General features: G+C 45.6%; 1 protein-coding gene across 6 annotated transcripts in view; it reads right to left on the bottom strand.

Annotated features, from left to right (window-relative positions):
* Positions 1-13558, bottom strand: part of LOC135215433 (rho guanine nucleotide exchange factor 7-like) — a 126801-nt gene that overhangs the window by 33066 nt on the left and 80177 nt on the right. For all 6 annotated transcript variants that reach the window (XM_064250081.1, XM_064250080.1, XM_064250085.1 and 3 more), the window contains 2 exons: positions 7195-7419; positions 6571-6649 (listed from right to left, as the gene is read on the bottom strand). In XM_064250081.1, coding sequence (XP_064106151.1) covers positions 6571-6649; positions 7195-7419 — 304 coding nt within the window. The remainder of the gene's footprint in view (positions 1-6570; positions 6650-7194; positions 7420-13558) is intronic.

The following is a 13558-nucleotide window of genomic DNA, read 5'->3' as shown; positions in this document are numbered from 1 at the left end:
CAACCCTGGGAGCCCGCGTATCACTACGAGAGTGATTGCTGGCCTGGCGGGAGTCACCTGAGCGACTCTCACCTGTCTCCCGCTCCGTGCCTCGGTCCTGGCGCCGAGCGAACTCGGAAGCCTGGACTTTGGCTGCACGGTCACCCGCAGGCGACCGCACACTCTGTACCTCTCGCGAACGAGAGGCCGAGACGGAACCTGATGCAGCGGTAGAGCCCCTAGCACCAGGTGAGGAGGTACCGGCGTTAGCCGGTACCCCTCTAGTCCCCGACTTCTTTTTCCTTGTGGAAGGAGAGACAGGCCCTGCTCCCCGGAGTGAGACGGGCCCTTAGAAGTTCCCGAAGGAGACTTCTTGGGGGGGGGAGGAGACAGCCTTCTTCTTCCTCAGCCATGAAGCCTTGGAAGCCGAAGGGGAAGAGGCGGCAGCAGACGACGTCGAAGAAGACGATGAAGATGACGACGACACCTTCTTCCTCTTCCTCTTCTTCTTTGTCAGCTTCCTCAGGACAGTCATCAGATCCTCCATCCAGGACGGAGCCGGGGCAATTGCCAAAGCAACACGGCCCGGCTGCACCTGTCCGGAAGGACCTGCGACTGAAGCAGCAACACCACGGGCAGGAACGACGTTGGCAAGGGCTGGTCCAGGTAAGGCAGGAACGTCAGGTACGGCAGGCACGGCAAGAACAGTAGGAGGCGGGGCAGCGGCCAGCGACCTCCTGGGTACTGGTGGCAGGTCCAGGGGCGAGCTCTTTGGGCACCGCAAGTCAGGGGCTGGGGCAAGAGCGGCGAACCCGGGCGGCAGTGTTACGACCCTCCTCGGAACACTAGGGAACAGCGCCTGCACTGCAGCTAAAGGGGTCACCGTAGCAATATGCTGCGTATAAACCAGGTGAGGAGGGGCGGCATACCTTGGGGTCGACATGGTGGTGGTGGTGGTGGTAACCGGACCGTGCGTGACCGGAGCAGAGCCACTCGCCACGTGATGCTACAGCCCCGAACACTCGGTGTCCCCTGGAGACCCAACGAGCGCCACACCTGGCCGAGGTTGTCACCCGCGGCAGTAGCACCTGAGGAGGCAAAAGTCGGGTTAGTAGGAGGGGTTCCCCCTCACCCCGGGGGGGGACAAGTCCCACCCCAAGTGAACGGAAGACCCCGAGTACAATTGGATGTCGGGGTACCTCGCCCCCTCCCCCACGCTCGACGGATCGGGCGAAGAGAAGGAGCAAGAACCCCCCCCCCCCCCAGGGGAGTAGCCGGAGAACTTTCCGATGACTCCCTGGCAGGCTTACGTCGCTTCCTCCTCCCCTCAACGCACGCCCACTGCTCCTCCGACCACAAAACACAAATATCACAAGGCTCGGCACGAGAGCATTCGTGCCCCCAACACCGAGCACACAATTCGTGAGGATCAACTTCCAAGAAGGAGTGGAAGGCCCCACACTTACGGCCCTCCACACCAGGGGAAATCCTGCGGCTGATGGGGGGGCGTGGGGAACTCTCCAGCTCACGAAAATCCATAGTAAATTGGTAATAATACAAAGCACACGTACTTACAGTATTGAGACACAATTCACACAAAAGCAAACCAAGGTTTGGAGAAAACAAAGCATACGACAAAAGTCACCCAGCACGGCCAAAAGCAAAGTGAATCTTCACCTCCCAGTTGCGCGGTGCGCTGACTGTCGGACAAGCAGTTAACTACCGAACTCCGCAAGTTACATTCCTATTGTTAAAGGACCAACGGTTTATTTTCGTATCGGAAAATATTAATTTTTTCTTCCAGTTCTTCGATTAGTTTTTGTGCTATTTTGGTTTTCCTTCTTAGGACAAAGTTATGTCTTTTCATAAACCAAGTACACCATCCTGCACTTGCTATAAACTCTGGAATGCCCATTTTTTTTGCTTCTCGAATTGCATACAGTCTTATATTACATCGTGTTATAATAAAACCATTTTCTCGGTTTTCGGAGACCCACTTTACCACTTTATCTTCTAAATGCGGCCATTTACATTTGGATCCGCGATTTGCACACTTATAAGATGGAGTTACTATTAAATTTTCCTTTTGTTTTCTCCAGCTTCAGACACAGCTTTCCCCGACGACAAACCTCTTACCAGCTTGAATATTGTTTTTGTTTTTTCAGCTTCAGCTACAACTTGCAGCTTAAATTTAGCAGTATATTTCCTTGCTGATCTTTTCTCCATGGTCCTATTCACTCTGTGGGCCAAGTTGCTACTGTTTCACTGCTTGCATTTCTGAGCTATTTATACCAGCTGATTTACAGTTCTGACAGCAACATAGGCCTACTAAACAAGATTAGGCATCTCTGTATTCTCTGGAGGACTGCTAATCCATTAATATTAACCAGGTGGTCAGTGATCACACACCCTTCATAGCCCACGCAACTGACAAACAATTTTTTTCCAACATGTTTTATCTTTACTGTACTACAATACACACATAACCCTCTATCCGAAGTCCTAAAAACCAAAAAGCTCTAAATACCTAAAACATTTTGGGGAGTAGAGCGTCAATTCATATGGAAGGTATAGTCTTGTTACCATGGCAAGCTCTCTGGCGTGGCTTTTAAAGATCTGCCCTTAAGCCAATTTTACAAAAACAACTGCCAGTGCGTGACAGACCTTTGAATGTCCTTGAGACAAACCCCGAGGCTATAATTATAAGATTATAAGGGTTTTTCATTCCCGGGTACTTTAATCTCCAACCTATTCGGCCCTGCTCTCTCCCTCTCCTAAATCTTACAGCTGCCTGAGCGAGAGCTTTTTTATGGGATAACATAGGCCCGCATTTCGCATTTTCCATGCCTATTTATTTTGTAAACAATTGCCCTTTCTTGGCTGTGAAGTTGATGTCTGTCCATGACTGTGAGATGACCAGGAATAACTTGTAAGTCGGTGTCAATGTCACTCCACACTTTAGTCAGGCCATAACTTTGCCATATCGCATTCAAGCAACACTCAGTCATTGTTTCCTATCTATTATTTTGTCGAGAGAGAGAGAGAGAGAGAGAGAGAGAGAGAGAGAGAGAGAGAGAGAGAGAGAGAGAGAGAGAGAGAGAGAGAGAGAGAGTGTCTGTCTGTATACAACTGTTTATTTTCTCACTCGTCAAACTTACTCTGTTATGCTTTCATATTTCCTTGCTCACCAATTTATTCTATACCTACGATATTAAGAAATCAAGATATGTGTAGAAGGGAGAACTGCCTCCAGGCTGTACAGTCAGTATGGATTGAAACGCACGAGGAACTGGTTGAAATATTCACAACAGCACCAAAATGAGATGCCATGTTGATAGAAAATCTGACTCCGTTTCTTGTTACTGCATAAAAAACTTTAAACTTTATCAATTGTGAACCTACGTAATTTATTTAGAATTCTGCGTAACGGAAAAGATTATATTTGATATCTGTAATGGGAGAAATGGTTTTATCTCTGTTGTTATAAATTTGGCAGATATGCGATCAAACACGTGGGAGGACCAAAACAGCCCAGCCAGAGAGCTCAGCTCATTTTGTAAATACTATTGTTTGGGGTGCTAGGCTTACCCGATTCATTTGGGTGTGCGCTGCAGCTGCTGCTACTGCTACTCAAATAATCGCATTTTTCTTACTAATCCCAAGAGTTGACCATGGAAAATCCCAAGATTAACCAAAAATCCCAAGATAATAAAATAATTGACATATGCCAAGCCTTGGAGTCCTAAATATTTATTCTGTCTGTCTATCAGAAGAAGATACTGAAAAATTGAATTGACGGTATCTTTCCTGAGAGAGAGAGAGAGAGAGAGAGAGAGAGAGAGAGAGAGAAGAGAGTATATTTAACCAGTGGGCATTAGTACATATGTAGGTAGTGTGTTCATGCTTGTTAAAAAATGTGCAGTACGGGTAATTCATATCTGGAAGACAAAAAAAAAATATGATTTTTGTTGCTGTCAGTCGCATGGACTAAATTTACAAAGATCAGGGAACAAATCTTGATATTCCTCGAGAGATTAAAGAGATGAACCAAGGCCATCTAGGATGAACTCTCTCTCTCTCTCTCTCTCTCTCTCTCTCTCTCTCGCTCTCTCTCTCCTCTTCTCGTCTCTCTCTCTCGCTCTCTCATCTCTCTCTCTCTCCAACTATACTTTAAGTGTTAACTTGAGTCTCTGAAACCAATAGGTATTAGCACACGCGCAACTGTATGTGTGTGTGTGTGTACGGGCATACTGTTAAAAAATGTGCTGTACCTACAGGTAATACCTACATCTTGGAAGATAAAACAAACAAACAAATTTTGTTGTTGTTAGTCGCCGGGGATATAAAGGGTGTGACCAGCAGACAGAAAGATTAACATTTTTCCAGAGATTAAAGATCTGAATTTTGTTTTGAAGGTATGCCAACCGCGTTAGTAAACAGGTATTTCTCTTTTCTTTTTGCGGAAGAATCTTCAAACCATTTTGCATTCAAAGTAATGAGAAGGAATTATTCTATTCTTCATGTAATCAGTAAAATACTTACACTAATAAAAACTAAATCAATGTACTGTATGCAAAACACTCACATCATCATTAGCTTCCCGTGTGTAAACGTTCATTCTAAGAAATTCACAGAGTACGTAGTATAACAAACACCTGATTGGCTGGTTGGTAGCCATGGAGATCTGTTATCCAATGACTGCCCTCTGCTTCTGTTCTGTTTATAGACATATGCCGTAAATGGCACTAGGTTTGAATGTTACCATGATCGTGATTTTCTGACTGCTGACGGCAAAAATTACTCAATAATTTTCTTTATATAATTATTTCTTCGTGAAAACAATAATATAATATGATCATTTTAACTTTAATGTATAGTGGTATGAAAAATACCAGTGTGTCGTAGCGATGCGCCATCAATATAGTAGTATGAAAATACCACATGGTGTTGTAGCGATACGTAATCACAAAGTACAAATCCTTTTCCCGGACCATCCTCAAAATTTTACGACTCTTCAACTTCAAGATCGATATGGTGAAATATATTATATAGTCATAATTATTGTTAAAATTCACAAGTTGAACTGCAAAACATTATTATATTTTGATTGTTTTGTACATATATTTTTTGCGTTTTACGGAATGTTTGTTTTAAAAATAATAGCTATTAGTGAACACATGGTATTAATTATCCCACTATTTTATTATAGATGATCTTAATTATCTCACATTCATTTAACAGTATTATATTAATATTTATTTAAGTAAACTGTAATTAATAAATAACAATAATGAAAAACACAAAGGGAAAAAATGTTTTAGCTGCAGTAGTGATGTTTGTTTGATTATGCATCTGACCTCACATTTCCGAAATCTGAAAAACCAAAACATCGGAATGTGTGTGTACTGAACATTTTATTAAACGCACACAATGTCTACATATTTACTGATATCCGTTGGTGAAAGACTCAAATTACAGTATTTATTCCTGAGAGAGAGAGAGAGAGAGAGAGAGAGAGAGAGAGAGAGAGAAGAGAAGAGAAGAAGAGAAGAGAGAGAGAGAGAAGAGGAGAAAGAGAATGATTTAGGAACTCCAAGGTGTGTTTTATTTTTACAATTATTTTATTATCTTGGTATTCTTTTTTAATCTTGAGATTTTCTATTCAATTCTTGAGATTAGTAAGAAAATTACCGTAACTTGACTAGCAGCAGCACACATCTGAATGACTCGGCCATTAGCATGCTAAACCACCAACCTTATGAACTGACGGTCTCGGAAAAGGAACTCGCATGATACATGAGATACATGACAAAACCACTATTTATTGGTGAAAATTTTGGGGTCGCATGATATGCGAGATCGCACGTTACTCGAGTATATACAGTAGTTAAAGTTTGTATGTTTGAGCAGCACTAGATTGTGTCTCTTTTACTTTTTCTACTTTACATTTAAATAAGAATGTAATTCTTATTGTATTCCTATATTTACTATTTACATTTTGTCTGGTTATTTTTATTATCATATGTTTTTTTATTTTAGTACGATGCAAATAAGCCATTTTTCCTTATCACTGATCTTGTATATTTTCTATTTTCATTACTGATTATTTTATGCTGCAATAGTTATAAAAAAAAAATGTCAGGACTTAGAAGTCTTGGTCTGCCTAGCAAGTAATGCCACAGCTTTACATAATACATAGATATGGTTGTGCAATGCAGTAATACCTCAATCTTAAGCAGTAATACCTCGATCTTATGCAGTAATACCTCGATCTTACGCGATTCGAGTTGCACCCTTGTCATTCATCTCTCATGAAGGTGTATCACATTTCTCTCCCTACTTTTTGGTATCCCAATTAGGCTGCCCATCCGAGTTTATACAAAAAAATAATTTAAAATATTGATATATATGCCGTGAAATTATTATATCCTATACTAAATATATTCTATATAGTCCTCTATCTCAACTTACATTATGTAATGCTTTTAAATAACTGGATTTCCTAATGGAGTTGAGTAAACAAATACTATGGATAAACTATACATTAATATTTATAAATTAGGAAAATACACTTTGTAAAATAAAACAAACCTGTGACTTCAAAAGCATTCTTGTAGTGGTCTCCATCTTCTAATTTAGTAACATGAATACTCTTCAAGGGATAGTTTCCCTGAAAAAGTCAAAATGTTTATTAGCATACCTTGTGGCTTTATTAAAAATTCTAACCAATTTATTACCAAGTAATTATCAACCACATTAAATGACTATAATTATCAAGACATAATAATACAATTCAATGAGCATGAAAACTGAAAAGAGTAATATAACATCTGCAACCTAATTTCCTGATCAGCTCCTTCATTTACTTCCAACTTATTTGGGATTACTGTAAGTCACTCGCAATATACTAAGATTTACTTTCTGAATATATTTTGCTTCAGAGGAAAGTTGACTTTAAAAGACACTGAAAACCTTCAAAAGAACTAGACGCTTTAGTAAATATGTACAGATATCATGATAACTACCAAGTGTCTGATCATTCAAAAACTTCTACCTCAGTTTTGTGTTTAACTGTTATTCAGTGTTTACCCACTGTACTGAGTTTTCTTGAGGAAATGCAACAGACTTATATTTCTCAACCCTTGTAAAAAAAAAAAAAAAAAAAAAAAAAAAATTCCTGTATGCAAATAAGTGAATATGAAGCATGATTCTTACCTCAAAGATAAAGGCACTCATCCTAGGCGATACAGCTAACATTACTAACGTTGTAGGGAATAAAACTAAGTACCGGTCTCTGTGATCAGGTAGGAGGGCTACAGAACCCATCCTCAACACTTCCCCAAGAGCTCCCAGAGTTTCTCCACCATCCCATCCATGTACTCTTCCTGTGACCACTTCTAATTCAAGTTCCTTCTGACGCCTTATAGAACTACACGAGGACTGAAAACGTGATGATAATTTATAAAAAAAGAAGTTGTGTTGTGTTGAGAAAAAGACAAATTTTCTAAGACAATTTGTATTTTTCATAGCTACAAACCTGAGGTCTTAACAATAGGATAATTTCTAGCGCCTAGCTGGATCCGGTAAAAAGTAGATGAAAGCAAGGAATCTTGTGGTATCTGGCAACGCATGCATAGATCGGGTGAAGAGTGGTCAAACGCCAAACATCTACGCCAGTCTTTCCCAACTCAGGATGACTTAACAAAAAGAGGGGCGGCTAGAGGCAGGCAGTATAATGTTAAGACCTCAGGTTTGTAGCTATGAAAAATACAAATTGTCTTAGAAAATTTGTCATTTGTTCATACGCGAACAAACCCTCAGTCTTTACAAAAGGATAGACTCATACTTGGAGGGAGGTATAAGACATCCTAGACCGGCTGGGGGCCTACCCACCAGTCCAGCTCTCAAAAGAAATAGTTCTTAGAGAGGGACTGAAGCCCGTTGAGAAGCTAGATACACTAAAATCTAACCACTCAGAACCTGAGAGACATACAAATAGTGGGTAAGATATTGAATACTGCACGACCTCACTACCAGTATGACTACCTCACTCACCTGTATCAGACCAGTCCAGCAAATGACGTGTCAATTCCTTAAACCGCCCGAAGGAAGAAGGAAAGGTATAAGAGAAAGGAGACCAGCCAACTCACTCATTCTTTCATCCACACAATCATCTTAGGTAAGATACAAAGGTGCCCCGTTAAGGGTAACTATGAGTTACACAACCTGTTGGGCAGCCACCACAGGACCCAGGGAAAATATGTCCATAGATATGTGGGCAACATCCTTAAGATAGAAAGAAGTGAACGTGGACTGGTGTAACCAAGTACCAGCGCTCGGCACTCTAAGTACAGCCAAGTTCTTTTTGAAAGCCAGAGAGGGACCAATACCCCTAACGTCATGTGCTCTAGCCTGCACAGACGTGGCAATGGAATCATCAAGAGTCAAGCATGCCTGTCTGATGACTTCCCGTATCCAAAAAGAGATAGTATTCTTAAACACCTATTTCTTTGTACAGCCTGTATTGACAAAAAGCCTGCGGCAGCCTGGTCTAAGGTGCCGAGTCCTTTTAAGATAGTAACGCAGGGCCCGGACAGGGCACAACAAAAACTCTTGAGCAACACCACCCACAAAGTCAGTCAGAGAGGGAATGGAGAACGAAGCGAACCTGTCATCATGCACAGAGGGATTTTGGGTCTTGGACACGAACTCCAGAACAAATTCGAAGGACACTAACTTCTAACCCCTAGTGTGCTTCACCTCATAACTCAGACTGTGGAGCTCACCTACCCTTTGGAAGATGCCAAAGCCAAAAGGAAAACTGTCTTAAGCACCAGGTTCCTATCAGATGAGTGGCGCAAGGGCTCATATGGGCTCTTAGTCAAGCTCTTAAACACCAAGGAAACATCCCACATTGGGGGCTTAAGCTCCCTAGAAGACGACTGCTCAAACCCCTTAACTAGCAGGGAAAGTTCCCAGGAAGAGGAGACGTCGATACCCTTCAGGCGTAACACCAAACTCAGAGCTGCCCTGTAGCCTCTAATAGCAAACACAGACAAACGTTTCTCGTCTCTGAGGAAGGTTAAAAAGTCTGCTATTAGCTGAATAGAGGTCGCGAGTAGAGAAAAACCCTGTTTACGACACCAATCACAGTAGATCGCCCATTTACCTTGGTAAACTGCGAAGGTTGACTTTTTAAGACTGCTGGACCTGTGCCCAGCTGACTTCCGAGAAAAGCCTCTCTCTCTGAGGAGATAGTTGATAGCCTCCAACCATGAAGAGAGAGGGATTCTACTGACTGGTGGAACCTTTCTGCATGGGGCTGACACAGGAGATGCCGCCAAGGCGGAATATCGGAATCTCCCTCGGAATCTCCGACGAAAACAATAGCAGATCTGGAAACCATTCTGCCTGAGGCCGCAGAGGGGCCACCAGAGTCATTCTGAAACCCTGTGAACCCAACAGCCTGTTCAGAACCTGACGGATCAAACAAAACAGAGGGAAGGCATACACCTCCAGGTTGTCCCAGGGATCTTGGAATGCGTCTTCTGCCAATGCCAAGGGATCTGGGACCACTAAACAGAACACTTCCAGCTTCCTGTTGTAACGTGTCGTGAAAAGATCCAGCATGGGTCTCCCCCAAATCTGGATAAGCCTGTCCACCACCATTTGATGAAGGGACCACTCTGTGCCAAGATCTGATCCCGGCGACTGAGTTTGTCTGCGACAATGTTCCAATTCCCTGGGATATACCTGGCTGAAAGCTCTACCGAATTCCTGATTGCCCACTGGTGAAGCTCGATGGTCAAGGCATGAAGCTGCTGAGAAACTAGGCCTCCCTGTTTGTTCACGTAGGCTACCACCATGGTGTTGTCCGACATGAGAACGACAGAGTGACCCTCTACCATCCCCCGAAACTCCTTCAGACCCAGGAATGCCGCCTTCAACTCCAAGACGTTGATATGCTGCTGCTTGTCCTCTAAAGCCCAAACGCCTGAAGCGATGAGGCCGCCTAAGTGCGCGCCCCAACCTGCGAGGGAGGCGTCCGAGAACAGAAGGAAGTCCAGAGGGAGAGAGCGCAGAGGGACGCCCTTCAATAGATTCTGGTCGTCCAGCCACCAACGAAGGTCCTCTCTCACTTTCGCACTCCCAGAAGAACCTGCCACTGATGAGCTGACTGATGCGACTTTGAGAGGAAGTTGCGCGCCACAGCCCGTAACTTCTCCAAACTCTGATCCGACAGGAAAACTCTCGCCACTGTCGTATCGATGACCATGCCCAGGTAGAGAATCCTTTGAGTGGGTAGGAGGTTCGATTTTTCCTGGTTGACTAAAATGCCCAGGTCCAGGCAGAACCAAAAAAGACGATCCGTCTTGCAGCAGCTTTTCCCTGGAAATTACCAAGACCAACCAATCGACGAGGTACCTCGGCAAACGGATCCCCTGAGCATGGGCCCAACTTGACACGAGAGAGAAGACCCTTGTGAACACTTGAGAGGCTGTGGTCAACCCGAAGCACAAGACTTTGAACTCTTAAGATCTTGCCCGCCAGAGAGAAGCGAAGAAACTTCCTGGACGTGGGATGAACAGGGATTTGGAAGTATGCGTCCTTCAAGTCTACCGACAGCATGAAGTCGCCTTCCCTCACGGCTGCCAACACCGAGCGCGGGGTCTCCACCTTAAACCGTGTCTTTCTGATGAAGCAATTCAAGGGGATGGGTCGATCCAGGCTCCATCCTCCGATGCTTGGGCAACGAGAAGATGTGATGTAAAACCCCGGTGACGGACGCACTACTTCCGCTATCGCATCCTTGTTCCAGCATCTTATGCTCCTCTCCTGAAAGCCAAGAAATTTAGAGATTCTGGGGGATACGCCTTCCTGAGCTGCAGCTTGGTCGGACAGAAGGAGGAGAGAAGCGAATGCAATCAGGTATCCAAACCCAAGGACATTCTACCAGCCCACTCTCCGCCCCGAACACTGCCACTTGGCCCAATGGCCAGGTCCCGTTCCTCAAGGCCAGCAAAAAGAACTCGGTGTGAGCGACCTCACATACAGACAAAAGCACGTCCCTCCTAACCAGAAGAAGATTAAGCCATAAAATTGGCACTGAGGTGAGCCAAATAAGAAAACGCCTTGCCCCCGGACTGCAAAAGACTGCAAGCAAGGCGGCACTCACCAACCCGTCAGGGACTGTCAGAAAGCTATCTTGGCAATCACCACAGACCAGAGTATCAGCCAAAGACAACCGTTCACAACATGGAGGCCACCAATAGCTTCCAAGGCTAAGGCGTCTTGCGGATGGTAGGGTGGAGCCACTGACCTCACCTGTTCCAAAGTCAAACCCGGTCAGGCGAATGACATCTGGGTTAAGATGGCATGGCCAACAGAAATGCCAGAGCTTGTAGCATAGTAAATACTTCTATGTCTTGGGCAGAGGTGGGGGTAGCGAGTTTGGTAGGAGCCCTAAAGCACGCAAGTGCACCGTTCCCGGTTCAGAAACAGAGGCGTGAAACCTTCTGCAAGACCCGACTAAACCATGCCGGGACAATGGATAGCTGGAGAGATGATTTGGAGGTCCTGAGTAGCTCCCACAAGGCTTCAAGAAGAAGGAGTGTAGGACGACCGATCCCGAGTCCTACAACGCATGAGGCAACAACCTCCGAAACGGAAGACAGAAACTCCTGCCGTTGTCTTGTCCTTTCTTTTTCCTGCTCTGGCACCGGCGACCGATGACGAGAAGGGTGTGTACCTCCTCTTAACGCGATGGACGAGAAGGGTTGTAGCCTCCTCTACGCCAGTTTTCCTTCACCAAATTCACAGAAGGGTTAGTAGGAAAACAGTCTGAAATCTCTACTAGCCTATCTGGGCTGGGTCCAAGCGTCAGCCTCCAAGACAGACCCACGAAACATTCAGGCATATCACTTACCTCAACGGTGACTCCAGACGGCATGAACAGACATGGACTGGCTGCCATACGTACGTGCGATGGGGGGGGAAACTTGAGCACTTGAGATTGACGGGAGATCCCTATAGTGGAAGATTGGAAGGCAAGCAAACACTACGGCTGCAACAACCCTCGTGCTTGCTACCTCGGACTCTGACAGGCGCCTTCAGGTCCTTGACCACGGGACGACATAGGCATGGTGAGAGAAGGGGCACTACCATCACGTGCACGGAGGGGGAGGTTGCCACACGCTCGCAGATGTGCAGTGCGACGGGGTGGGGGGATGGGGTGGTTTGCACGTACGAGGTTAGCAGTGAAGCAACCCCTGCAGACACACATAACATAAACACTGCCCTGAAACCACAAGCACTCTCGGGAACACGTTTGGGCTGCCTCCCTCGGCCGGCGAGGGAAGGGCAAGGTCCTAGCCTTCCAATGCCTAACACGCCACGAGGCGTTAGAGGGGAAGAAAGAGGGAGAGGGAGGACAGCCCCAGGTATTCTGACGCACTCTCTTCTCGGAAGGCTAGGGACGGAAGCAACGGTCTCCTACCGTCTCCCAACCGATAAGGCAGCAACTTCAAGTCTAAAACAGAGTCCAGCCTCTGAAGCACTGCCTGAGAAGGCTCCAAAGACAAGGAAGGGAGATGTTTCGAACTGGGAGGCAGAGATGACGTCACGTCTAAGAGAGGCGGCTCGGAGGCGGACTGGAAGATACGTCACGATGAGAGTGACGAGTCACAAGCGGCAGTGAGTTCACGAACCTCCCCTCTGAGCGAGGGGGAAAGAGACGCAACTGCGGAGGAAGACACAAAGGGGGGCCCCGTGACGACAACTAATGGGGACGCGGCGCAGCATCCACCCGAGACAAGGCGGCGGCAGAACACCGGTGGAGCAATACAAGATTGGCCGACTGCCTACCCCTCCGTGGAGACGAGGCTTGAAGGGGGTGGTGGTGGCCTGGCTAGACTGGGGAGGGGAGGGGGGGGGTCGGCTGGGGGGGTGTGAGCCTCCTCAAAATGCGCTAGCAAAAACCCCCCCAAGGACGGGGACCCCCTAACCCAATATCTTCCAAATAGAACCGGCCATTTTGACGCCTACGACTCTGAAGAGAAGAGAATGATGAAAAAAACCTCACCCTTCTCGGGAATCGAAAAAACTCCTGAGAAGAGTGGGCTTACATTACAAAGAATAACCTGGCGACCTCCCAATACTTCCATCGACGAAGCAATGGAAGAAAAGGAGGAGAAGCAGGGGCACGCTAGTAGGGGTTGTACTGCGGAAGATAAACATAGGAAATAGGAGTAAAGCCACCTCCCAAGAAGGAAAGAGTGGAGACTACTCCGACGTTTCCCTTATCATGAAACTTCTTACACTGCTCAAAGGGCCATCCCCGGCCATTCTGTACAAGGATTCGTTAATGTACAAAAATGGAACGCACCTATGCAAGTGATGGAGGCGGTACGTCAGCGACAGAGCCAAGAAACGAGAACACAGAAATACAGGGAATTCCAGGGCACCAACGTATGATGTAGAGAAGGAAGCAGAAGAAGCCATAATATTAGGTAAAAACACACACAAAACACATAAAGGAACGAAAAAGGGCAAAAAACCGGCAAAAGGGCCAGGAGAGGAA

This window comes from Macrobrachium nipponense, chromosome 5, assembly GCF_015104395.2.
Source record: "Macrobrachium nipponense isolate FS-2020 chromosome 5, ASM1510439v2, whole genome shotgun sequence".
NCBI classification, from domain to species: domain Eukaryota; kingdom Metazoa; phylum Arthropoda; class Malacostraca; order Decapoda; family Palaemonidae; genus Macrobrachium; species Macrobrachium nipponense.
The sequence above is the reverse complement of the archived record's forward strand: the minus strand, read 5'-3'. Positions and strand labels throughout refer to the sequence as shown.